The 27,899-nt window shown below is 45.7% G+C and overlaps 2 protein-coding genes across 9 annotated transcripts in view; both read right to left on the bottom strand.

Moving 5' to 3' along the window:
• ING5 (inhibitor of growth family member 5) overlaps positions 1-27,899 on the bottom strand; it is a 245,932-nt gene that overhangs the window by 176,597 nt on the left and 41,436 nt on the right. The window contains exon 11 of one of the 8 annotated variants that reach the window (XR_007775986.1): positions 16,380-16,391. The exons of the other annotated variants lie outside the window; for them this stretch is intronic. The gene's annotated coding sequence lies outside the window, so the exon portion shown is untranslated. Of the gene's footprint in view, positions 1-16,379; positions 16,392-27,899 lie in introns of those variants that run through there. 8 annotated transcript variants of the gene reach the window in all.
• Positions 69-27,899, bottom strand: LOC127056986 (D-2-hydroxyglutarate dehydrogenase, mitochondrial-like). The gene is made up of 10 exons (XM_050965517.1): positions 27,791-27,899; positions 22,944-23,353; positions 17,174-17,231; positions 14,925-15,064; positions 13,323-13,516; positions 5,936-6,104; positions 5,000-5,143; positions 3,630-3,772; positions 1,986-2,151; positions 69-623 (listed from the first exon to the last, which is right to left on the bottom strand). The coding sequence occupies exons 2-10, from the start codon at positions 23,344-23,346 to the stop codon at positions 364-366; spliced, it is 1,677 nt and encodes a 558-aa protein (XP_050821474.1). The 5' UTR covers positions 23,347-23,353; positions 27,791-27,899; the 3' UTR covers positions 69-363.

The following is a 27,899-nucleotide window of genomic DNA, read 5'->3' as shown; positions in this document are numbered from 1 at the left end:
ATTAGAGAGTTAAGGCTTTTCAAGGGTTCCACCAGCTGGACTGAGATGGGAGATAGTTCTAAGCACGGCAGCATGGGAGGGACTGGCAGGTAGGCCCCTTATATATGTATACTTAGTTTGAACTTTCAGAGCCATGAGGAAGCCTGTGTGGCTTTGGCCGCTACTGATCTCTGCTTTCTGGACGGTCAGAGCTCGTCCAATGATGGATAATACTGGGAGTCCTTTACCATTTCAGTACAATTATAAAGTGAGCAAGGCAGCTTTGAGCATTGTTCAGTCTGTCAGAGTCTAAAGTGCAGTTATGAGCTAGAGATACAGTCGATACAACAGGATATACACCTATTTCTCAGCAGCACGAAGCTCTCAGGAACTAGCTGGCAGTGTCTTGTAAGGGTTCAGAATCCCTTTGGGGTCCAACATGGCCTTGACCTGCTGCATCAGAAGGACTGCCTCCTGTGGCTTACTGTATTGAATGTAATGCTTCTTCTTGAAGCCCAATCCATGCTCTGCACTGATACTGCCATTATACTGTGCAGTCCACTCATACACAAATGGCTCAATGGCATCCAGCAGGGAACGGCTGTAGGACTCAGCTGTGATGTTCAAGTTCAGGTTTCCATCTCCTGGAAGAAAGCATAATAGAGCTGGGTCTGAGATGGTTCTGACAGAGAAACAGAATGACCGTGCTATGAAAATTTCTCATTGGCTCTGCTGTGTAACAAAACAGCAGAGTCTGTGTTATGTCCTGAGACCAGCTGTCCATTAGGATTCTACAAACACTGGTTCCTCTCTTCAGACAGTTATGTGCTTGAATAACTCAGAATATTTCCTAGCTCTTGTGCCATCTCTAAGAAGTATAGTCTATCAGAAAGCCCTCACAATGTAGAGTAAAAATAACTTTCCATTTCCTGATTTTGTGCTTTTAGAATTTCAGCCATAATATTTCTTGTGGCAAAGATTTATCTAAAGTTACTTCATTAGGACTGTGACATTTTAATTTACCGATACCACATGATTCAATCTCTTGCAATTATATTTTTGCAACCATTTAAATGTAGCTCATTAATAGAGTTGTTTTCTTTTGGACTGCCTCTGAATAACGATCTTTGATTAACATCTAAATATCTATTGACTATTTGGGAGTCAAGATAAATCTGAAGTTTTTAGTGATTCGTGTTCACTTTGGAAGAAAAGAGCTCTCCCAAAAGGGACATGACTCTTGACATTAAGATGTAGAATTAAAAATAATAATTCTATTTGTTAACTCATAGAATCATAGAATATCAGGGTTGGAAGAGACCTCAGGAGGTCATCTAGTCCAATCCTCTGCTCAAAGCAGGACCAACACCAACTAAATCGTCAATATAGTCAAATGTGTACAAAAGACAACCTTTATTAAGCAACCTCCTGTTTAAAGACACTGCTATGAAATATCTTCAAATAGAGAGTGCTTAACACTGCTCCACTTCTAATGACAGCTCAGCTCTGTTAAGCAATCCATTTGTCTGTCTCCGGAGTCAAGTTTTACTACATAAATTTCAAAATATCCCTTTAAAAATTTCAAGTCCTTTTTTACCCAATTGCATTATTTATTCACTTTTTTCTGGTGGTTAATGGCTCAGCCATAATTGGTTTACAAATATTGCTACTCCCTCTAACGAGGACAGTGGTTCCTACCAAACACTAACATTTATTATTTGACTGTGCAGATCAAACTTATTGCCCAATAAAATCTATCCAAAACACTGGATAAAGAGCTACAAGGCAACATCTCTTTGAATAACTTCTTATACTGTGCTACAGATTGTTAATGTTATGAAATCAATTTTTCCGTTAGCATAGGGATCATGTCTGAAATTAATGGATTCCAACAAATCCTCACAGCTCCGACTAGAGCTATAGCTCTCAGTCAGCCAATACCATCTAGTTTCCATTTCTTATGAAGCTAAGCTACAAAAGGAAATCCGTAATGTTTCCCAACTCACCTAGATGGCCATAGCCAACCACATTCTTGGCAGTCTTGCCCAGTCGAGCCCTGGTATCAATCACAAGGTCATATAGTCTCTCCACAGGGAGTGAGAGGTCATATTTGTAAACACAGCCATCATGAGTTAGGGCCTCCGTGATCCGCTCCCTCAGAGACCACAACATCTGTAGTTCATTGGATCAAAAACGATAAAGTGGAGAGAGCAAATTAAAATAAATCAAATGCATCAGATTTCACTCTTCATGAAGTTTGAGGATGGGGGGCAGAGGGGCAGGGAACTGTTATCCAACTATATGAGCTACTGTGATGGCCTTACGTCCTCCCTTTGGATATGTATTATCTTACAGCTCTCGGAAATATCAATTTATATTTGTTTGGCGAATTGGCACCATCATATGGTGGAACTATGCATGAGGTCTCTAAATTCAGCAATTTCAGATAAAGCAGTACTGGTTAAAATAACTGACTTGCTCAGTACCCTGCTACTGCAGTCTTTGGTTCCCATGCACCTCAGTCCTGCCTTACCAGCACCCTGCTATCTGAGCCCCATACAAACCATCTCAGCCTTGACCCACAGCAGTCTCTGGCTCTAAATACAGGGCTCCAATCCAACTTTGAGTGTGTTTCAATCCTGTCTCAGAGAAAGGAGAAAACATATAATTTCATTTTCCTGGATGTTTTAGAATGGCTAATTTTCTGTCTAGAGTCAATACTCTGATCTCCTGCCAGTGCATTGGCTGTGAGGGAAGGGGAAGACTATGGAAGCATCTCCCCATAAACATCCAAAAAGCCACCTCACTGTCTCTTTAAAACTGTCCACTGTCAACAAGGCAACAAAAAACCACTATGGTCAGGCAACTGGTGTGCAATGACCACTGCTTATCACACTGACCAGGAGCATCTCACTGTTTCCTTGTACTCTCCTGTTGGTTTGCTGTATCTATCTGTTGTCTCTTGTCTTGTACTTAAATTGTAAACTCCTTGGGATGGCAGCACCTCTGTTATGTGCTGATACAGTGCTTGGCACAATAGGGCCCTAATATAGGACCCTAGGGGTTCCTGTAATGTAAATAATAATCATCTCAGCTCCATACTAGTACCCAAAATTTGCTTCCCATATACATGAGTGCAACATGCTGCTGAGACTGAGAGACAGGTGGTCCAGTCCAACGCAAGATCTTCCACTATACACACCACTGTAACATATTCCAAGGAACTGAGGGTCAGGGTGTAGTCCAGCACTGCAAATCTTCCCATTTCTACAGAGGAATAGGGTTATTCTACCTCCATCACCTGTCAGCCTCTCTCTATTGTTTTGTTTTGCTGGATAAGAAAATGAGGAATTTCTCTACTACTTTGTGCTCAAGCAAAATTGCATGTCTAGAGAAAGACAATTCAGCACCTCCACATTAACACCATAAGAGAGGGTCATAAGGAAAATGTTGGTAGAACATTGCAAAACAGCCAAAAAAAATATTGGCATATGTTTCACCATATAAAGAAGCTACAAGTTTTCCTCCTGATGTCAAGTGACTTGAGAACTCCTAAGCCACAGAACAAACTGTTTAACCATTCATCAATATAAAGTACAAACCCAAATAGAGAATGATTCCATCAGTGTTTATGTTGGAGGGTGAATCACCTTTATTTTCTTATCCTCTGTGGCCACAGTCCCATCAGTCACCAAACCAGAGGCCATGACATGTTCCAAGAAGTTGTTCAGCTTTTCTTCATCATGTACAGAATTGGAGCCTGACGTTTCAATTAAAATATAAAAGGGGTTTCCTGGAAATGAGAAAGGACAGAACAAGAGAACAGCCAGTAGCAGAAGATAGGGATTTAATTCAGATTATTAAAAGGTCATTTTGAGAATATTCTCTACAGTGACTCCTTTTGTATAAAGTAGAGGGCTGAGATAACTGATCTTCCCAACCTTCAGCATCCTTTCACCATTCCCTACAAGAATTCTGCTGGCCAAGGCAGGAGTGAAATAGCTGTGAATGCCTCCAGAGCTGGGATATGTGGGAAGACTCCCTCACGAACAGCTGCTCTGCACTCTGCATTGGCTAGACTGCAGCGAGCTCTAGACAGAGCACAATGGATGTTATGTCCCCGAGAGTTGGAAATTCTGCAAATATTTTTGATCGTGTCAAATATCTATTTTGTGTTTGAGAGTGAGTGTTTCAGAGTGATACTTTCCATTTGTACGGAAATAAACTCTGCCACAAGGCATACAGCTTATCTACTGCTTCCTTCCAGTTAACCAATGTAAATAAAGTCCAAAATTCTGGAAATTGCCCTTTCCTGCTGCATTTCACATAGGTTCCCTCTGAGGAATCCCTCTCTGCTACTCTATAGCCTTGATGCTACATTAGATGCTCTATGCACTGCCCTTGTTTTAATCACTCTTTATTGTAGCAGCTGCTGTTGAGATGGGGCCAATAATTTCAAATAAAATTCCCCCTCCCCCATACAAAAAAATTATGTTTCATGTGATGTTTGTTTGAATGTCTCAGGGGACTAAGCTGGGGAGATAGGGAAGTTTGCTCAGTGATAAATTATGTTACAATGTTATTGGAATTTATTCACGTTATTTATTAGGTTGCTGCCTCCTTCCTACTCCAAGGGACTAGACACAGTCCCTATGAAAAGCTGTCTTTTTGCTATCTCTGGAGAGACCCCTCAATAATTGAACATACAGGTTGAACACTTCTCTTGTCCTAGGCAGGAGACTAGCTGCTCCATGGCAGGGTTGGAGTGCAGTGGTGGAACAGTGTGGGAAGTCCAGACTTCAGTGAACCTGGATACTGGACTCCCTTCTCACCTTTGGAGAGACCTTTCTTTAGATCAGCTAAGTATTTAGCCCAGCATTCCCTACCTCCTCCCAAAAGAAATCCCCAGAAGATATTATGTCTTTTTCAACAGCACAATAAAACATCAAGATACTTGGGTTCATAGCACAGCCTTATACTCCAGAACACCTGTCTATGCACAGTACATTAATTCTAGTACCTGTCACTGGGTTGGACAGTTTGAGGTGGTTCTCAACCAATTTCATGCACTTGTCATCCATGAATTCGTATGCAGACAGGATCTCTCCCAGCATGCCTTTGCAGGTAGTGAAAGTTCCAAGAACCTGAGAGAAACTCTGACAACCTTTCCAAAGACAACAAACAGCACAGAGAAAATTAAAACTGCTAGCATACTAAAAAATACTGCCCCCTCAAAATAGTTTGTCCAGGGTCCAGTAAATAATAATTAATGATGTGTGCTACACAGAACGCTGTTAGAAATGTTTGTGATGGCAAATGTTTAGCGTAGGTAGACCATGCAGGTGCAACTCTTACCAGACTGGTCTTTTTCATGCCAATAATTTTTAGAAAACAGGACATCTTGGATCCTATCAAGATGTTAAGGGCACCGTATCTCTATTCCTCACTTATCTGTCTGGGCCAGAAGGGTGGTGAGGCAAAATATAACCAGCACAGCTAAACACTGGGTCCCTTCCCTTCTCCACTTCTACTTAACATTTTTTACCTGTGAATGACATTTTGCCTGCCAGAGCTAAGCTAAAGCTCAAATGGCATGGTGACAGGAATACCACAGATAAGAGAGTTTTGCTAAATCCCAGTGACCACAAGTATTTTAATACACACCAAAAAACTCTCTCAAACATTTTGTTATTAGAAATAAAATCAAGTTGATGGTTTACAGCAGTTTACTGACTTGTACCTTCTCTCTCAATTCTCACTCTTTCCCGGCCTCTTCTGTCACTGGTTTCAGCAGTCAAATTATTAAAAACCAGCCCCCAGGATCACAGGGCAGCTTCATCTCCAATAATATATCCCAAATCAGTCTCTTGGTCCTCTGATACTGTATGAACACCATTGCATATTGTTTCTGGTTACCAACACCACTGCTAGAGAATGAGAGAGGGACAGAGCCTACCTAAGAAGACCAGATTCACAGACTTGGGTTTCCGTGGACAGAGGATAGAGACAGCAGTAATGATCCCCAAAGTCCCCTCTGACCCAATGAAAAGCTGCTTCAGATCATAGCCAGTATTATCCTTCCGCAGAGAAGCCAAGCAGTTCAGAATGGAGCCATCAGCCAGGACCTGGCAGAGGACAAAGAAACAATACTGATAAACCCTTCATTACGCAAATACACACAGGTGATGAGCTGGTGTGAAGAGACAAGATGATAAGAAGCTGCAGCAAACCTCTCAAGAGAGCCCAGCACGGATACATCTGATCCACAAAAATGGTCTGCGGAATTTGCAGGGCTCTACCTCTCAGTGCTGCAATGTGGTTATATTATTTTTTCCTTTTCTAATTGTTGTCCCTCCTCACACTTTTTCCCTATCACTTCTTCCACATAGCCTTGGACAGGGAGAGCTTTCTCTCATCAACATGGTGCCCATTTTGCTCCACCAAATTCCTCTCTTCCTTAGTGGTACATGCTCTGCTCATGTGTAGCACGAAAAGCAAGGAACAGTTACACTAATAAGAACAGATTGTTTTTCATACCAATCAGTGATCTTTCTCCAATGGACATGATCAGCCACTGTACGTAGTTTTTAGCTTAGGACAGCTGATGGAACCAATGAAAGTAAAGTGCCAATTTTGAAACAGTGAGGGTAATTAATCATCAGAAGTAGTAAGTTCTCCATCATTTGAGCCCTTAAACCACGATTGGATGGGTTTGTAACAGATATGCTCTAGTTAAATATTACCTTGACTTCTTAGACACCTGAGAGATGAAAAAGACCACCTGGGTCATGTAATCCTTTCCCCCGCCAATACTGTTCTTTACAATAAACATACTAGTGAATTTTTCAGTCTATCTTTAAATGTTCCAAACACCAGGACTTTCAGAAGTAAGCAGACTATTTTACAGCCTAATAGAACTACAAGACATTCAGCCAAGACTTTTCTGTGTTTTAACTGAACTTCACTAATAGGCTGGTAGCACCACCTATTTTGCCAAACCTTAATAGTTCGCACTGACATTTTCCATGCACGGTGTCTGCCTCAGCCTTATATCATAGAATCATAGAAGATGAGGGTTGGAAGAGACCTCAGGAGGTCATCTAGTCCAATCCCCTGCTCAAAGCAGGACCAACACCAACTAAATCATCCCAACCAGGGCTTTGTCAAGCCAGGCCTTAAAAACCTCTAAAGATAGAGATTTCACCACTTCCCAAGGTAACCCTTTCCAGTGCTTCACCAGCCTCCTAGTGAAATAGTTTTTCCTAATATCCAACCTAGACCTCTCCCACTGCAAACTGAGACCACTGCTTCTTGTTCTGTCATCTGCCACCACTGAGAACAGCCTAGCTCCATCCTCTTAGAATTCCCCTTCAGGTAACTGAAGGCTGCTATCAAATCCCCCCTCACTCTTCTTTTCTGCAGACTAAATAACCCCAGTTCCCTCAGCCTCTCCTTGTAAGTCATGTGTCCCAGCCCCGTAATCATTTTTGCTGCCTTCTGCTGGATTCTCTCCAATTTGTCCACATCCTTTCTGTAACTGGGGGCCCAAAATTGGGTGCAATACTTGGACTGAACTGGCGGAAGTGATGGTCCCAGGCTAAAGGGATTTCTAGCCTGTGTATGAAAACCTAGGAAGCCAAAGCTGCTAAGCAAAAGCAGCTTGTGCCTTAAGAATCTGCCAGCCTGTTTATCACTCAGGGTGAAAATTTGCCAATTCATATACTACTATCTATATGTTAAACTCAACTTTTTTGTTTTTGTTTATTTACTAGGTAATCTGCTTTGATCTGTTTGCTATCACTTAAAATCTATCTTTTGTAGTTAATAAACTTATTTTATGTTTTAATCCAAACCAGTGTGCATCTAAGGTGTCTTGGTTACCACAAGTGTGCATGGTGCTCTTCACATTGAGGGAGAGACGGACTGGGCATTAAACCCATATACTTGCCAGATTTGACCAGGGCAGGACGGTACTGCTCTGTGGTCCTAGGCTGGGAAGCTGGTGGTTAGAGAGCCTGCATGTAACTGCAGCTGGGTGTGTCCCTACCTGTATGAATGCTGGTGAAAGTGCAGGCTAGAGGGCTTTGCAGCTTGTCACAGCAGCTAAGTGTGAGAGGGAACCCAGGCTGCTGGGTCAGAGGGCTCAGTGGTACGCCAGTTCCAGGCAGCACCCCAGGGACAACCCATCACACAAGTAAACCTAAACTATCCCTGACAGGTGTTTGAAGGGTTTTAAGAACAGGAAGGACAATGATGGAGATTCCATAACCTCTCTTGGAAGCCTTTTCCAGTGCTTAACTACTCTTAGAGAAGAGGAAAAACTTTCTAACTCCAACCTAAGGATATGTCTACAGTACGAAATTAATTCAAACTTATTCTATTCGAATTTTCAGAAGCGATTTTATACATTCGGTGTTGTGTATCCCCACTAAAGTGCCTGAATTCGGCAGAGTGCATCCACAGTACCAAGGCTAGCATCGAATGTCAGAGTGGTGCACTGTGGGAAGCTATCCCACAGTTCCCACAGTCCCTGCCGCCCATTGGAATTGTGGGTTAAGCTCCCAGTGCATGATGGGGCAAAAACATTCTTGTGGGTGTTTCTGGGTCTGTGCTGTCACTTGTTCCTCCCTCCAGGAAAGCTACGGCAGATACCATACTGTCAGCAGACAATGCAGTATGGTGCACCGCCTGTCTCCTGGTACTATGAATCCACCTCGCATATCTTCTCGTCTTTCTATCTACTCTTTTATCTAACCATTTCCCGCCTTTTTTCAGCTACTGTGAACCGAGCAGAACAGCTTCTGCTGCAAACTCTGCTCTCCCGTTCTTGCATTGCTAGCTAATTTTTCCATGTTGTCTGTCCCGGGCTCGCGTGCAAGCTACCGAAGCCAACAATTCCCTGCCGTTTTTTGGCCATCACGAACTGAGCTGCAGCTTCCGCTGCAAACTCTGCTCTCCCACTCTTGCAGCTCTAGCGAGCTTCCTGACTCCGTGAAAGCTACAGAAGACAACTATTTGCCACCTTTTATCGGCCATCTTGAACCGAACAGCTCTCCTACATTTCACGCCCTTTTTCCAGGATTACCCCTGCAGGCACCATAGTGCGGCAAGCACGGAGCCCACTCAGATCTCCGCTGCAGTTTTGACCATTGTAAATACCTCATGCATTATCCAGCAGTATGTGCAGTACCTGCAAAACGGGGCGACGAAGCGATGACAGTGCGATTACCATACTGATGAGGACATGGACACAGATGTTACTAGAAGCACGGCATGTGGCGATTGGGAGATCATGGTGGCGTTGGGCCAGGTGCATACTGTGGAACGCCAATTCTGGGCCCAGGAAACAAGCACAGACTGGTGGGACCACATAGTGTTGCAGGTCTGGGATGATTCCCAGTGGCTGAGAAACTTTTGTATGTGTAGGGCCACTTTCATGGAACTTTGTGACTTGCTGTTCCCTGCCCTGAAGCGCAGAGACATCAAAATGAGAGCAGCCCTCACAGTTGAGAAGTGGGTGGCCACAGCACTGTGGAAGCTTGCAATGCCTGACAGCTACCGGTCAGTCGGGAATCAGTTTGGAGTGGGCAAATCTACTGTGGGGGCTGCTGTGCTGCAAGTAGCCAATGCAATCATTGACCAGCTGCTATCAAGGGTAGCGACTTTGGAAAATGTGCAGACCACTGTGGGTGGTTTTAATGCACTGGGGTTTCCTAACTGCAGAGGGGCGATGGATGGAACACATATCCCTATCTTGGCCCCGGCACAACAGGGTGGTCAATACATAAACCACAAGGGGTACTTTTCCATGGTGCTGCAAGCACTGGTGGATCACAAGGGACATTTCACTGACATCAACATGGGATGGCCGGGAAAGGTGCATGATGCTCACATCTTCAGGAACTCTGTTCTGTTTGAACAACTTACTTCCCAGACCAGAAAATTAGTGTTGGGGATGTTGAAATGCCTATAGTTATCCTTAGGGACCCAGCCTACCCCTTAATGCCATGGCTCATGAAGCCGTACACAGGCACCCTGGACAGTAGTAAGGAGCAGTTCAACTATAGGCTGAGCAAGTGCAGAATGGTGATAGAATGTGCTTTTGGACGTTTGAAAGCGCACTGGTGCAGTTTACTAACTCTGTTAGATCTCAGCACAACCAATATTTCAATTGTAATTGCTGCTTGTTGTGGCTCCACAATATCTGTGAGAGTAAGGGGGAGACGTTTATAGCAAGGTGGGAGGTTGAGGCAACTCGCCTGGCGGCCAATTTCACACAGCCAGACAACAGGGTGATTAGAAGAGCACAGCAGGACATGCTGCGCATCAGATAAGCTTTGAAAGCCAGTTTCATGACTGGCCAGGGCACGGTGTGACAGTTGTGTTTGTTTCTCTTGAAGTTACCCGCCCCCTATATAAATATATGAAAGGAAATCAAGTCAAAATTGTTTTAAAACTGTTCTTTATTATTTGTTGCACAACACATTGAGAGAAATCAGAAGGTAGACGGGGGGATGGGCGGGGGGTATTGGGTTAGGGGGGTGGAGGAAGGAGGGAAGGACATGTCCAGAAACCAAATCAAAAGTTTGCATATGCCAGCTTTCTGCTGCTTGGGCGATCCTCTGGGGTTGAGTGTGTGGGTCCCCGCAGCCTCCCCCGCTGTGTTCTTGGGCATCTGGGTGAGGAGGCTATGGAACCTGAGGAGGAGGAAGGTCATACATGGGCTGCAGCGGCAGTCTGTGGTCTTGTTGCCTTTCCTGCATTAGATCCACCATACAATGGAGCATGTCAGTTTGCTCCCCCATGAGCTTGACCACAGCGTCTTGCCTGCTCACATCGTGTGCGTCCCTCCTCTCTTCATATTCCTGTACTGCTTTACAGGATTCTGCAATTTTTTGCCTCCATGTATTCAGCTGGGCCCTATCAGTGCGGGAGGACTGCACGAGCTTGGTGGACATGTCGTCCCGAGTTTGTTTTTTCCAGCTTCTAATCCGGACCAGCCTCTGGGATGAAGTAGATAGGGGCCTCATTGAAACATTTGCACCTGCGGGAGGAGAAAAGAGGAGGGTAGTATTTTAAAAAGATATATTTCAGAGAACAAAGGGGACACTTTGGTGTGAGTAAGCCATCACATGGCCAGGCAACAGAATTCAGCTTGCAGGCAGCCTAGGGGCACACGAGGTTCTGCTTCTTCTACATTCATTTCAATGCTTTCAAACTGCTGGGCCCTTTCCCATAGCAAGCAATGCCTGGTGGATTTGCCACATAAAAGGAGGGACTGCAGGCTCCCTGGGATGATCGCTTCACACAACACCCCTCCCCCACCCCCGCACCCACTGCGTGGCTCCGATGAGGCTCTGAGCAGGGATGAGCCCTTTAAACTAAATGTGAACAGACCAGCGAGGCTGCATTTGCCCCCTACCCCCCACCGCGTGGCTCCGATCAGGTTCCCACTCACCTGAAGTACCTTCTCCAGGGTCATGGTCCGGGAGCCCATCTTAGGAGTGGGGGGAGGCTACTGGCTTCTGTGTTAAGAATAGTTCCTGGCTAGGGGGGAAAATGCATTCTCCACTTGCCGCCTGTGCACTGTCCTCCTCCTCCTCCTCTTCGTCCTCCAATGACTCTTCCTCCTCGCTCTGTGCAACTCCCCCCTTGCAGGTGTCCACGGACAGTCGTGGGGTAGCGGTGGTGTCACCCTCCATAATTGCATGCAGCTCACGGTAGAAGAGGAATGTATGGGGCTGTGACACAGAGCGACCGTTCGCCTCCCTGGATTTTTGGTACACTTGCCTGAGCGCCTTGATTTTTGTACGACACTGTTCTGTGTCCCTGGAGCAGCCTCTTTCAGTCATGGCCCTGGAGACTTTAGTGTACGTATTTGCATTCTTTTTTTCGAATGTAGTTCTGCCGTAACAGACTCGTCTCCCCAACATGCAATGAGATCCAGTGCCTCTCGTTTGGAGCAGGCTGGAGCTCGACTGCGAATCCAGGACTGTGTGATCTCTTGTGATGGTGGACTCTGCATGATCGCCTGTGACGGTGGACTGTGCTGACGGTCACCTGTGCTGATGGTGACCAAATAGGAAATGAAATTCAAAAGCTCCCAGGGGGTTTTCTGCCACCTGGCTAGTGCAACGGAGTTAAAGAGTGTTGTCCAGAGTGGTCACAAGGGAGCATTCTGGGATCGCTCCTGGAGGCCAATAATGTCAAATTGTGTCCACAGTACCTTTAACCCGGGATTGCGACCTCAATTTAAGTGCTACTCCACTTGCCGAGGTGGAGTACAGAAATCGGAGTAAAGAGCCCTTTAAATCAAAAAACCCAGTTTGGTCGTGTGGACAGAATCACTTTTTTTTTTTTTTTTTCAAATTAACTTGGCTAATTCTGAAATAACAGGCTAGTGTAGACCAGGCCTAAATCTGAAACACCCATTACTTCTTGTCCTCCCTTCAGTGGACATGGGGAATTGACCACAGTCCCCTTTATAACAGCTCTTTATATACTGGAAGACTTATCAGGTCCCCCTCTCGGCCTTTAATTCTCAAGACTAAACATGCCCAGTTTTTTTTAACCTTTTCTCATAGTCTGGGTTATCTAAACCTTTTATCATTTTTGTTGCTCTCCTCTGGACCAGTGTTCTCTCTAATTTTTTAGATCCATGTGAAGAATGAATTTTGTTATGTGCACCAATATGGAGGTGATGTGTGAGGAACTTACAGGGAACTTAGCTCTGGACTATCTCCAATTTATCCACATCTCTCTCAAAGTGTGGGCCTACAACTGGACACACACTACTCCAGCTGAGGCCTCATCAGTGCTGAATAGAGCAGGACAACTATTTCCCCTGTCTTACACACCACACTCCTGTTAATACACCCTAGAATTACATTAGCCTTTTTCACAACTGCATCACACTGTTATCTCGTATGCAATTAGTGGTCCACTATAACCCCTGAATCTATTCAGCAGTACTACCACCTAGCTAGTTATGCCCTATTTTGTAGTTGTGCATTTGATTTTTCCTTCCTAAGTGTAGAACTTTGTATTTCTCTTTATTAAACTTCATCTTGTTGATTACTGACCAATTCTCTAATTTATCAAGGTTATTTTGAATTTTAATCCCACCCTTCAAAGTGCTTCCAACCCCTCCCAGCTTGGTATCAGAGAGGTAGCTGTGTTAGTCTGGATCAGTAAAAGCAGCAAAGAGTCCTGTGGCACCTTACAGACTAACAGATGTATTGGAGCATGAGCTTTCGTGGGTGAATACCCACTTCGTCGGATGCATGGATACAGGATGGAAGGAAGTTCAGATACAGAAAGCAGCTACAAGACATTCATCTTACCACTTCCAGTCCCAGAACTGTCCCTCGGAGAGAGCCGTACCTCAACAGCCTCAGGCCTCCTGCATTTGTTGCCACATTACCACCAATGTGGCAGCTGCCCTTGGCTCCAAGGTCAAGTGGCATGATGAAGTCCAGCTCCTCAAGATACTGGTTCAGGTTCTCTAAAATACAGCCAGCCTGGCAAACAAGGATTCCTGAAACACAAGAATCAAGCTACAATTTGACACACAGAAATGGTCTCCTAAAGATGCAGGACAACTGTAAGTAACTAGGACCACCCCTTTCTCCAACACTTCTAGCCTGATGGTACAATTCAAATCCAAAACAATTCTTCTCATGACTCTATCTCCCTCTGTAGCAGGGTGGTTATCCACTTCTGCCCTGCGAGGCTTGAAACAGCCCAAGAGAGGGCTGTGGCTGGGGCAAGAAGCCTGGGCTGATTGGGGGAAAGTAGGCTCAACTGGGGCCATGCCTCAATGAGGCCCAGCTGACCCCTATAAAAGGCTGAGAGCCAGAGGCCCAGGCAGTCTCTCTCTGTCTGTAGAGGGAGAAGGGCCTGGCTGCAAGGTGCTAAGCAGGGAATCCAGATTGGAGCAGGGCTGGGGAAAGGCCAAGGGAGCTAGGAAGCTCTGGTTTAGGAAAGCCCCAGGCCGCAGTCCTGATGAGGCCCATTAGGTACTGGGTTGCAGGGGGCAGACCATGGGTAGGCAGAGGCAGCTGGTCCGAACCCCCCTTGCCTGTGATGAGTGGCTTATACTGCAGTCTGCTCCACAATTTGAACAGGGGCTAGATGGAGACTGGGCAGTAGCCAAGACTGAGGCGAAGTGGGGATAGTGGGTGGGGGTTTCCCTGGGAGGGGAGATGCAGACTGTTGGGGTATTTCCAGGGGGCAGCACCCAGTTAAAGGCGCCCAGGGGTCCTGTGAGGGACATGGGGGCTAAATGACAGGCAGGACACCTGGCCTGCAGAGGGTGCTCCAATGACTGGTGAGCTAATTCCCAAGACAACCAGCGGGAGGTGCCGCAGGGGTGAGTCTGCATCGCTATACCCTCCTACTGAAGTCTATGGAAATTCTGACACTGACTTCAAGAGGAGAAAGCCCTGGATTGGTATCTGGAACACAGGGGTACCAAATATTTCTCTCCCTTTAATTTTCCCTTACTTCAACTTTTTAAGAACTTAAATGTTCAAATCAACAAGAGATTTTCTCATTCCCCATGTCCAACCACATATGCATACTTTTTCCATTTCTCTCCTCCACAAATGCCAGTGCAGACTGGCCATAAACCTGGCAGATCCTTTCTTCAATACCACTGTGATTTATGTCCTACCCTTTACTATCAGATCCAGATAGTATCCCATCTGGATTTCTTAAACAGATACTGAGATGAGTGCAGGTACTCCTCTCCCTTCCCCTAGTCTCCATGTACTATCAGAAACAATATCAGAAGAATCCTGGATTCAGGAAGCCCCTGCTGCCTCCTCGAGGTGGTGCTGCTGGTTTGAATCCCTGCTGATACTATACTAAGCACCTCTCAGAAGGAGGGTAGCTTTCACAGGATTAAAAGATGAGCCCTTTTACATTAGAAGAAATATATTTACCAGACACACTGTTGAAGCTGATGACCTGGTTCATCAGAGCTGTGGAGATGATAATCTCATCAAAGACAGGAACGCTTCCCCCTACAAGGCCAGTGTTACCTCCCTGGGGGTTTACTGCCAACTTCCTTTTGTTACAATACCTGAAAGGGAACACATTGTTCAGCAATCACACTGCTCAGAGCCATGTCCCACTTCCCTTCTTCATGCCTCTGGGAGATTTGTTCTCACATGCAGTTGGATGAATTGGGTATCCTCATTAAAGCAAATTGTTTCAGTCCTAAAAGCTGAATTTGAGATGAATGGTCGGTTTCAGATAGAGAGTGAGAAAGCACAAATCCTGCTGATGCCAATAGGCCTTGGATAAAGGAATATAAATGCAGGACCATCCCCTTTTTTGTAGTTTGTTGTACAATACAATATTTTTACCCCAAACAGCAGTCAACTCCTTTTAGAAACTAATTGTTCATGTGGCTACCTTTGTTAGCACATCTTTATCACACTGCTGTGTGTTCTTTCCACCTTATTGCATGGGATTTTGGTTTTGCTGAGGCTCCCGGATCCCTCAACACAGCGGTGTGTGGGAGCTCCAGGGCCCCCTGCCTGTGGGACTGAGCAGCAGCAGGGAGATCCCCCAGTGCTAGGCAACTGCAGCATCTGTCGGCCACCCGCTGGGCAACTACAGGGAGTTCCCCCGCTGCCTGCCATTGCTGGGCAGCTGCAGGGAGGTCCCCTGCCGTGCGAAATGGTTGGGCAGCTGCGGGGTCCACCGGCCATCCACCACAGTTGGGCAGCTGTGGGTTCCCCCACCAGGGTGAGGGCTGGGAGCTGTGGGGGCAGGGCTGTCTGGGAGCTCCAGCCCCAGGTTAGAAAATGTCACAAAGGCCTATGGAAGTCACGGAATCCGTGACTTCTGTGAGCTCATCACAGCCTTATTTATAGAGCACTATGGATGTGTGTGGGGCATCTTACAGAATAAGTGAAAAGGCAGGTCTCTGCTCCACAGAGTTTACAATTTAATTCCAAAATTGCAGTCTAAGTTAATTCTCTGCTTAGACCTCATACACATGAACAGGGTGGAGGATTAAGGAAGGACTAAGAACAGAAGGCCAATTCAGGCCCTTAGAGGGAATACAAGATACTATCAGGAACAGCTGCTGACTAGCAAGGGGCCTTCAAGAAGGTAAAGTGCCACAATCAGTTCTTACAGAGCTGTGATGCATCTCAGGATAAGGACTATCTAGTTATGTAAAAATATTTTTAGTTTCTCTTGTTGTAACTAATGCACTTTAAAAATCTCCTCGAAAACCTTTTAGAACTAGGAAAATATGCTGTTCTTTTGTTGCTGAACCAAGAGACATCCTGAATCCTGCAAGTTCTAGTTGTATTAAGTGTACAAAGCTGCAGTGTACTAGGAAATATTTCATAAATGCAGACCTTGATGGTAGAAGGTTTCAGGATAACTTTACACTTTGCTGTAACATACCTGGTATTGGGTTCATACACTGTTGTAAAATGGGATCAACCTTTAATTGTCTGAACCACCAAGTGGTAAGCCTGTGTACTGCTGCTAAATTAGGGCTCAATTCTATACCCAGTGACACGGAGAGGAGTATTGTCATTGACTTCAATGGATACAGGATCAAACCTTCAGGTTTAGGAGCTCTTTGAAGCTGGCATCAGGCCAAAGGTTTCTCTTTTAGGATTTATTTTGAATCTCTTATTTTATTTTCCTTTTGTTCTCCTAATCTCCTTTTTCCCCTTTAGCTATTTTTCTCCTTCAGCCTGAGCCTGTTGTGACCTTCTGAGGGTTGTCCTTTTCTGCAGCTGGCACTGTTTCCAATTAGGTCAGTTCAGTGGAGCAGAGAAATCACTAATGATGAGACGTTGCCCCCTACACACACACCCACACACTACTACTAAGGATTTTCTAATCAGGGCCACAGGTGTGTGGATCTGAGGAGCCAGCTGTTTCCCATTTGGCATTTATAACATTTGTTAGTTGTTCTCAGTGATCATATTGCTAGTTAGGAACTCATTCCTTTCTCTAACCACCTGAAAGCTCTCTTGGTCTAGCTTTCATAGTTAGACTGGATTTGCTTATTCCATGCACATTCCTTGGTTTCTTGATTAAATCTGGTAGCAATATCAAATGATATGAGAAAGTTGTTGGAGTAGAGCAAAGACAGAATTCAGAGATGGCAAAACAGAAGCACTAAATAGCAAAGATCAGTTAAAAAGATGTAAATTACCTGAGAATCTCAGATATCTCTGCTGCTGTCCGTGGCCTCAGTAACATCTTACTGCAGCCTGCAATGAAAGCAAAGTATGGTAAAATCAATCTGAAGCAAAGGTTGTGGTCAAAAAGAAAAACCCAGCATCTTTTGGTATTTCGGACACTAGTGGCAACAGAACATGTCAGGGTCATCTGCACCATGAGCTTCAATTATGAGGTGAGGTTACTTGTTCCCTGGTTTAGCAGCACAGGGAAAATCATGGAAGAAACACGTTCCTGCAGTGCTCCAATAGTAACCAAGCTCAGGGTACATCTACACCAAGGCTTGGCAAACCTATCAGAAGCGGTGTGACAAGTTTTCATTTATTCATTCTAATTTAAGGTTTTGTGTGCCAGTAATACATTTTAATGTTTTAAGAAGGTCTCTTTCTATAAGTCTATAATATATAACTAAACTATTGTTGTATGTAAAGTAAATAAGGTTTTTAAAATGTTTAAGAAGCTTCGTTTAAAATTAAATTAAAATGCAGAGCCACCCAGACCACTGGCCAAGACCCGGGCAGTGTGAGTGCCACTGAAAATCAGCTCACGTGCCGCCTTTGGCACATGTGCCACAGGTTGCCTATCCCTGGTCTACACTACCTGCCGGATTGGTGGGTACCGATCGATCTATCGGAGATCAATTTATCGCATGTAGTGTAGAGGTGATAAATGGATCCCTGATCACCCTCCTGTTGACTGCTGAACTCCAGCTCGGCGAGAGGCAGAAGCAAAGTTGATGGGGGAGTGGCGGCATAGGCGGCAGGTTTGTATAATTTTTGGTGGTGCCCAAAATGGTGGTGCCTCCCCGCTCTCGCCCTGTAAGCCGATATAAAATGAAGCTACAACGCATAGGCACCACAAGATTACAAGAGTCAATTAAAAGTGGAAAGTCAGAAGCAGCACTTGTCTGCTTCAATATACAGTATTATATTTTGTGCACCTGTTGTGAAGAAGTGTGAATATTCTTAATGTTTTCTCTGAATACTGTGTGGGTGCCTCAGTTTCCCCTGCAAGGTGCCAACTGAAGGTGTTGGGGACAAAGAGATCACGTGGCCTCCTTGTCCAGAAGAGACACAAAGGCCAGAGGAGGGAGTGTCAGTTTGGAGCTGGCTGGGGAAATGGGGAGAGGCCCAGAACTTGGGTCTAGGCTCCCCACCCCCCAAAATGGACCTGACTGAGGGGTCCTGTTTTCTGCACCTACAAGCTCTGTTTTAGACCATGTTCCTGTCATCTAATAAGTTTTCTGTTTTACCGGCTGGCTGAGAGTCACGTCTGACTGCAGAGTTGGGGTGCAGGGACCTCTGGTTGCCCCAGGACCTCCCTAGGCAGACTCGCTGTGGAAAGCGCAAGGTGTGGAAGGGCATGCTGAATGCTCTGAGGTTAGACCCAGGAAGGTGTAAGCTTCTTGCTCTGGAGACAGTCTGCTCAGAGAGAGGAGGCTCCCCCAGAGTCCTGACTGGCTTTGTATGGAATAGTTCCAGAGCATCCCAGCATCCCCTTCCACGCCATGCGCTTCCCAGAAGTCCGCACAGGCACTGACACTCCCTTCTCTGGCCTTTGTTTCTTTTCCAGGCATTAGGAGGCCACCTGATCTCTTTGTTCTCCAACATCTTCAGTTGGCACCTTGCAGGAGAGCGGCCCAGGCCATCAGTTGCCTGGAGACAGGGTTTTGGCCATTCTCTGTGCAGATGGCATCACACTGGCCCTCTAGGGCTCTACAACAATCACACTCCCATATCCCACTATCTAGATCCTTGAGAAATGCATAGGGGAAACTGAGGAACCCACACAGTATTCAGAGAAAACAGTAAGAACATTCCCACTGTATACGACTAGTTATATACTTTAAAGGGTGTAAAATAATCAAGTATTGTGCTAAACACAATGATACTCCAAACTGACCACCATATTTAAGTTGCATGTTTTTCCCCTCAAGTGAGGGCTCTGGAGTGGGGCTGGGGATGAGGGGTTCACACTGCAGGAGGATGCTCAGGGTTGGGGTGCTGGGGGCGCAGGCTCTGGGGTAGAGCAGAGCTGGGGATAAGGAACTTGGGGTGCAGACAGGCTGCCCCAGGGCTAGGGCCAGAGAGGATTCCTCTCCCCCAACTGGCAGCAGCAAGCTCCAGGGGAGGGACCCCTCCTCTTCCCTCCCCCCCCATCCCCCCGGCAGCACTCTCACTCTGCACCACAGTCACTGCACATGCTCCCAGGGACTCTCTCAGGTCCAGAAAGCCCCCACTCCTCCCCTATGATGGATAACGGGTGGGGGGGAGGGTTGCCATCACGTGGGCCTCCCCTGCTGCTGCCCCTCACTATAGCCTCACTGGGGATGGGGCTGCCCCTTGCCCAGCATGGGGCAGGAGTGAGAACTGCAGGGTGGTGGCTAGGTGGGGGCAAGGTCTCACAAAATTCACCCAAGCCCCAGCTGCTCAGGTCTAGGAAGCTCCCCTCCCCCATCTCCCCTGTGGTGGGTGGGTGGGTGCTGGGGGAGGGAGGAGAACTGCCTTCACATGCAGCTTCCTTCCTCCCCTGCTGCAGCCTGCTGCCCCTCACCCTAGCCGACTGAGAATGGGGCTGCCCCTTGCCCAGCACTGGGCAGGAGTGGGGGCTGCAGGGGGGAGGGGGTGGATCACAGGGTCAAACCTCACCGAAGCCCCAGCAGCTGCTCAGGTGAGTGAGGTCCACCCCAGATGTCCATCTCCTGGCCGGAAGTCCCCTTGGCGTCTCCTCCAGGTGGGTGCCAGGGGACAGGACAGAGGGCTCCCAAGCAGGCGTGTGCTTCCTCCCCCTTCCTCTCTCCCCTTCCCCCTCCTGAGCTATTCCAACAGTCTGCTGGCCGCTGCTCTCTATAGCCTTAGGCAGAAGCAGCGGCAGGCAGCTGGCAGCACAAGCAAGGGAGAGAGGCACGGGCTGTTTTTTTTCAGGCAGGGAAGCTCCAAGGCGGGGGCGGGGCCCGCTCCAGGCAGGGCCAGGGGAGAAACCCAGCTCCAAATATGGCTGAAGCACAGCCCCCAGCCTTGAATATTCCTGGTGCTCGGGCACCTCGAGCCCATGTAACCTGCCGCCCCGAGCGGCGGCCATCAATCCTGCGCCACGAGGACGTGAAGTTAGTGATTCTAAGTCGATCTAAGATACGTCGACTTCAGCTACCCTATTCTCATAGCTGAAGTTGCCTATCTTAGATCGACGACCCCACCCCCTCCCCGACCGAGTGTAGACCAGGCCTTAGTGATCAGAAATGACATGGATGGGCTGCAAATGAGCAGTGTCCTATAATAACAGTAATAATACTGAGCTCCTGTATAGTGCTTTTTATCTATAGCTCCCCAAGCACTTTACTAAAAAGGTAAAAATCTTTATTCTCATTTTACAATTAGAGTATGTTGCTATGGTGAGGACAAGAGATGGTCAGAAAAATAAGACATTAAATGGCAATAGTTTTGGCAAATAGCAGCTCTCATGTGGCTGGAATTTTTCCCACAGAACTTGGATAACTGGCCAGATGTAATAATGGATGACTTTCACTTCTCCCTGAAGTATTGTACACATAGAAAAAGCAGGGCAACAAACTAGGTAAATCGTTGGTAGGGCCCTACCAAATTCACGGCTATCAAAAACACATCACAGGCCATGAAGTCTGATCTTGTGTGTGTTTTTACTCTAAACCAGGGGTCTCCAAAGTGGTGCCTGCGGGTGCCATGCATCTAAATGTGCCCGCGTCCTGGCTAGGGGTCGAGCATCCGCCGAAACCCCGCCGAATTTCTGCAGCATTTCGGCAGTGATGCCTCTCGATGACGTCACTTGTCGGCTGCAAGTGACACCATTGAGAGGCGTTGCCGTCGAAACGCAGCAGAAATTCAGCAGTGACGCCTCTCATCGATGCCACTTGCCGCCGACAAGTGACATCATTGAGAGGCGTCACCACCGAAACGCTGCAGAAATTCGGCGGTGATGCCTCTCAACAACGCCACTTGCTGCCGACAAGTGAAGTCATCGAGAGGCGTCACCGCTGAAACGCCACAGAAATTCGGCGGCATTTCAGCGGATGCTCCACCATCGCCATGGTCTTTCGTCTGGCACCCGCCAGACGAAAAGGTTGGGGACCACTGCTCTATACTATACAGATTTCACAGGGGGAGACCAGTGTTTCTCAAATTGGGGGTCCTGACCCAAAAGGGAGTTGCTGGGGGTTGGAAGGTTATTTTGGGGGTGGGAGGTGTCACAGTATTGCCACCTTTACTTCTGTGCTGCCTTCAGAGCCGGGTGGCCGCAGAGTGGCAGCTGTTGACTGGATGCCCAACTCTGAAGGCAGTGCCCTACTAGCAGCAGTGCAGAAGTAAGAGTGGCAATACCATACCATGCCACCCTTCTGTGCTGCAGCCTTCAGAGCTGGGAGGCCAGAGAGTGGTGGCTGCTGACTGAGGGCTCAGCGCTGCAGGCAGCAGAGCAGAAGGGTGACAATACCATACCATGCCATCCTTACTTCTGTGCTGCTGCTGATGGCAGCTCTGCCTTCAGAGTTGGCAGCAGCCGCCACTCTTCAGCTGCCCAGCTCTGAAGGCAGCGCTGCCACCAGCAGCAGCACAGAAGTAAGGGTAGCAATACCACAACACCCCCTACAATAATCTTGCAGTACCCCCCCCTCCAACTCCTTTTTGGGTCAAGATGCCTACAATTACAACACTGTGAAATTTTAGATTAAAATAGCTGAAATCATGAAATTTATTATTTTAAAAATCCTATGACCATGAAATTGACCAAAATGGATCATGAATTTGCTAGGGCCGTAATCATTGGTCTTCTCCACAGAAGCAAATCTTAAATTTCCTAAATTAGCTCTGCTCAGTCCGGCGTTCTGCTTCACTGACTTGGCATTGGCAACCATGGAAAACTATGCCATTTTCCATGCTAAGAGAATAAATAAGTGGAGAGAAGAGAACTCCAATAACAATCATCTTCTCAAAAATAAATCCGCTGTGTTGAAGACTGAAGAATCATACTCTACTGTAAGGTATTTTAACACCTTGTTCTAAATACTCACTGGGTCAGTGAGTTTAATGATGATACAAGGCAAGTACTTTATAGAGCTCTCACAAATATACAGGGATCCAATAGCTCCATCTTTAGGATAATCAAAGAAAGATTTGACAATTTGAATATTTCAAACAAACACTCTTATTTTTAAGGTAGATATGATACTCTAAAAGAATCAATTAAAACATAATTGACTGCTTAGTGGATGAATTTCACTATAAAATGAACCATTTCAAAAGCAAGGTAAAACTTTGGGTATATGTAAACAAAAACATAATTTAACAGTTAACCAAGAGCTGATTAGGAAATATTTTTTGTTCCAGTGAAAAATTCTGACAAAATTGAGAGTTTTGACCAAAAAAAAATTCATAGGAAAGTATTTTTTGAATGAAAAATTTCCACCAGTTCTAATAACCAAACCTGATTTTGTAGGATTTGTATAAATAAGCAGCAGCACAAACTTGGCACCGGAGTTGATGTTTTTGCCTGCAGATTTTTCAATATAGGGCTCAGTGGAATAGATGGCTATAAAACTATTAGAATAAACTCTTAAAGGTTGAGTATATCCAATAGTTTTATTAAAAAGGGAAGCAGGTTTTTGGAAAGAAAATAAATACAAGAAAGACTTTGCTATTTTTTATAGCTACTATTATATACTGCTAATCATAGGTAAAAGGGGGTAGGGTGTGTCAAAATGTTAAAACACCTACCTCGGACTGACTGCAGCCAGTCCACATTGAACAGTCTCAATTCATCTGGGTCTGTGATGACTCTGCCAGGTATAAGGTGCTCAAAAAAGGCTATATCACTATCAGAAACATGAGAGAAAGGCAGCCTCTTCACACCATACTGCTCACTAGTCAGCATCACTTCCTTGGGGCTGCTGGAAGTTGTAGAGAGAGCTCGCTTGCCCAGCAGACTGGTGCCTGATAAGATGGATGGCCTGGACATTGGTATCCTGTATAGCTCTGCTAGTTTCTTCTGCTTACGTGTCCACTGAGCAGTAGCACTGGTCCACACTGCCAAGGGTTTCTTATGGCCGTTCATCTGCCATCTTGGTAGGGTCCAACAGCACCAAACCAAACGAAGCTGGACGAGAGAGGAAACTGTCATGGTTGCCCTGAAATGCAAACAGAGGATTAACACCCAGTTTCGATTCTTCCTGCTGCTCTCCATGTCCCGTATGCATAAAAAAACTAGATTTTTCAACTAACTGACTTGCTACTGTTCTTTATGGAGGCAGAACTACAGGGGAAACCTAGCTCTTGTAGGGAGTAAAAGGTCATTCTTATTTGCAGATAGGAGAGTTTCAGGATCATCATTATATTATTGTACACAGTCAACCCATCTCATATCTAGGAAAATCCAGACTGAAGTAGGATCATATATGGGAAGCAGAGGGAAACTAAAGCTTCTAGTATTTGTTAGGATATAGATATTCAAGCATGTCTGGCCTTTACTTTAAGAATTTAGGTGTATTCTTATCACTTAGCTAGTTATAGAGATATAAAAGAAAGAATCAATATAATAGTCTATCTGTGTAAGGGCCTTCTCTCACTGTGACAGTCTGTGGGCCTGTTTAGTCATACTGAAATAAGGCAATCTGGGGCTGTTAGGAAGGTGAGCCGAACTATCACCTCCAGAGAAAGGGAAGAGCTTAGAACATGTAAAAAGAAATGTAATTTGATAGTTTTCTGTCTGGTAAGAACTCACTTATCAATAGACACAGCCGGAGAACCCTCACGTCTGTGTAGATGTAGTTGTAAAACCCTTATGTCCGTATAGATGTAGTTGTGAAATCCTCACTTCTGTATTGTTTTGTATGGTTTTTTGCATGTTCTCTGTCTGGTTCTGTAATTGTTTCTGTCTGCTGTATAATTAATTTTGCTGGGTGTAAACTAATTAAGGTGGTGGGATATAATTGGTTAGCTAATCATGTTACAATGTTAGGATTGGTTAGGTAAATTTTAGTAGAATGACTGGTTAAGGTGTGACGTTATAAGTGTAATATAATATCTCATTGAAAGGTGACAGGGCCAGAAAGAGTTAATTAACTCACCTCACCGACTGACCTGACCCGTGGGTGAACCTTAAGGACTGGTTAGGAAGATATGTAAATGAACAGAGCTTTGGAATGCAAGTCTGCATTGTTAGAGGTAGAAGAGGAGGTGTTTGCTCAGGTCTCGTGATGTAAGCAAACAAGTCTTGTCTATTGCTATAGTTTTAATTCAAAGATCAAAAAAGGAATATTAGCATTTAAGATGATACTTGAGTGAAATAGTATTATCGTCTATATGTCTCTTTGAAGGTTATGGTAACCTGCATCTGAACTGTTTAATGGATAAATTACTCTGTGCTAATTGCCAGGATGTTTGGGAGAAGGAGTTAAGCCTATTGTTTTCTCAGGCTGAAAGGCTGCTGGAAATGTATAAGAAGCCTGGGACACGATCCTTCTTCATCTCAGATCTGCTTTGGGTTTCAAGAGGGGGAAACCTTAAGCCACAAGGATTGAGATCCCCAGTCATTAACTGGAGCCACCCTGAATATGGAAATTGGACTATAACCTATGGACTATTTCTAAAAGGACTTTTGGCAACTACAAGCTCATCTCTGCTGTGCATCTGAACTTCAAGAATGGAATTCAAGTCTGTCTGTATATTGATCTTTTAACCAACTCTCTCTTTTCTTTTTAAACAAATTTTAGCTTAGTTAATAAGAATTGGCTGTAGCATGTATTGTGGGTAAGATCTAAGTTATGATTGAACCTGGGTATGTGGCTGATCCTTTGGGATTGGAAGAACCTTTTCTTTTATATGATGAGACAAGATTTCAGGAACCATCATCATATATCTGACAGGTGTGTCTGGACGGAGGCCTGAGGCTGAGTACTTTAAGGGAACTGCATGGTTTGGACTTCTAAGTAACCAGTGAGGTACTATAGAAGCTGTTTTGTGCTGGCTTGGTAAATCTAAGTATTGGAATAACCACCAGCATTTGGAGTTTGTCTGCCCCGTTTTGTTTGCGGTTCACCCTGATTGAGTGACCTCAGCTGCCTCCCACGGGCAGCCCCCGTCATAGAAGGTATAGCTGAAAATATTACTATATAAATTAGGGGCAAACAAGAAGCAAGTTGGGATTCGAAAGTAAGGAAAAAGGAACTTGGATTTAAGCTTGCTGGAAGTTCACTCCAATAAACATTGAATTGTTTGCACCTTTGGATTTGGGGTATTGTTGCTCTCTGTTCATGTGAGAAGGACCAGAGAAGTGTGAGAGTGAAGGAATAAACTCTCTAACAGTATTACTGAAAATTCCCAATGAAATATACATGATATATCATATCTTTCATTGAGAAATGCATGTATTATAATGGCTGTAAAGGTCCTTCAAAACTGTTGTCAATGAAGGACAGAGCTTCATATTTAATGCACCTACTCATGTGCTGCTTCCTGAGGACATATGCCCTCAGCCCTTATGCTGCACATGACATGACTGGTCTTTTTCACAAATTCTACCCATAGCTCAAGCCTGCTTTTCCCTTGCATCTTGCCCTTGAGAAGATATCCAGATATAAACTCCTGAAGCCTGATTCTCCACTCCAAGGCACAATGCAGTTGAGAATCAGACATCAGACCCATCTGTGTGTTTCCCATGACACTGGGTACATTTGCAAGAATCTATAAATTGGGACACTTATTAATCTGTAAGAATCCAAAGAACACATATCTGACCAACACCATTTGGGGGCTGGTTGGATACAAATTGCAATTCAGGTGCCCCCCCGCAACAACAAGGAGCAGATGTTAACTACTCTCCAGTGATCAGTGAAAGGGTGTGGGTGTGGAAGAACTAAAGACTTAGTGCAAACTGATAAGTCAAACAAAGAAATCCTCTCTGCTTTCATTACCAATTTTTACAATACCAGTATTAAACACAGATTAAAATGTCAACCATCATCTTTCTTTGTACAAACAGCAAGTTTCAATGATATACTGGAGTGCTGGATGTGATGTGAATAAACCAGTGAAAGTGCTTGGACGCTCAGTGGAATAAGTTGATAGAATTATTGATTATAACTAATCAGTTTCAGAAGCAAGGTAAAACTTTGGTTATATATAAACAAAAAATACTGCCTAGCTATCTCCCCTTCTAGATCATTTAATAGGACTTTTATAGGGAAATAGGACAAATAGGACACATCAAGTGTATACTCATTTGTCCATGGCATTAATTGCTGACAAGTTTGCATTCTTCCTCCCACTTCCAACATATAGCTAAATGCCCACAAGCCAATGTCAAAATGCAGCATTTACAAGGGGTCTGGCTCCATTGCCCACAGAAAATGTGAGAAAACTGAGTTCCTATGTTGAGTCAGGCCAAATAAGCATGTACCACTGCCAATTATTGCCACATTATGCCCATGTGGTTATGCTGAGAAAAGAACCCCCCAAAGTGAATGGTAGTAGACACTGAATTGGACAGCAGGACAAAAATGTGTGTAGCACGTAAATAGAATAAAATTAACAAGTTTGCTACTTTTTAAAACAAGGTTTAAACAGTTATATAACCTGACCCATCTTCTATTTTATTTACTTTGGTGTGAATAAGAACCTGCTACTCCAGTAACTTTGCTACCAACTCAAAGTATCTGCCTGCTCAGATGCTCAGAGTTTCACACAGGACACGTGAGGGGATTTTGGAAAAGCTGAGCTTTCCCGTTGGAATCTGTATGTTCAGAGGCAGCTGTTTCAGGATGTGCCCAGCTGTCACTGGGAAACTCTTTTGTATGTGTTTGGGGAGATGGCAAAATGGAACATACAGCTGAGAAACGCTTTCACGCTAAGAATCTCTCCTTTTTATTAAATGGCCACATGGGATACATCCTAATTTCCTACAGTGGAGTCCTGCCATAGGTAGATACTCATGGCACTGGTCTACCATCTGGCAGGTGCATGGCAGCAAGCCTGCAGCTTGGCATGCCAAGACAGGTCTGTTTGTGTGTGCTGTAGGGGAGTGTGTGTCCTGGTCAGCATTTCCAGACAACAGGCATGGACCATGACTATCACACTGCACACTGCCAAGGCATTGGGGGGCAGAGGGAGCATTGCACACTGCCTCGGGGGAGGGGCAAGGGGGAACGGACGCACACTGCCAAGACATGGGGGGGCCAGAGGGGGGAAACTGCACACTGCCTCAGTGGGGGTTCAACGCAACTGCCAAGACATGGGGGGCAGAGGGGGACTACTGCACACTGCCTGGGGGGGGGGCAGAAGGGGAACATTGCACACTGCCTGGGGGGGGGGGGAGACGACGCACACTGCTAAGATATGGGGAGGTCGGAGAGAGAAAACTGCAAACTGCCTCAGAGGCGGGGGGACATTACACAGTGCCTCGGCGGGGGGAGGGGGATGCACGCTGCCAAGATGGTGGGGGGGGTCGGAGAGGGATACTGCCCTACGGCGCGGAAGGGGCCGGAACATTCCACGCTGCTACCCGCGCGAGGCTGTAGCACGTCGCCCGCCCGTAGTGCTCGCGCGACGCCTGCCACTCGTTATATTACCGAGCCCGGGTCTGCGGCCGCCTCGCCCGCCACGTCACCCAAAGGCGCCCCCGACCGCTTTGCGTCCAGCCGACCAGAAACCGAGCGACGGTTTCCTGAGAAAGTCCCG

Source organism: Gopherus flavomarginatus, chromosome 8 (genome assembly GCF_025201925.1).
Source record: "Gopherus flavomarginatus isolate rGopFla2 chromosome 8, rGopFla2.mat.asm, whole genome shotgun sequence".
NCBI classification, from domain to species: Eukaryota; Metazoa; Chordata; order Testudines; family Testudinidae; genus Gopherus; species Gopherus flavomarginatus.
Note: the sequence above shows the minus strand (reverse complement) of the source record. Positions and strands in the feature narration are given on the sequence as shown.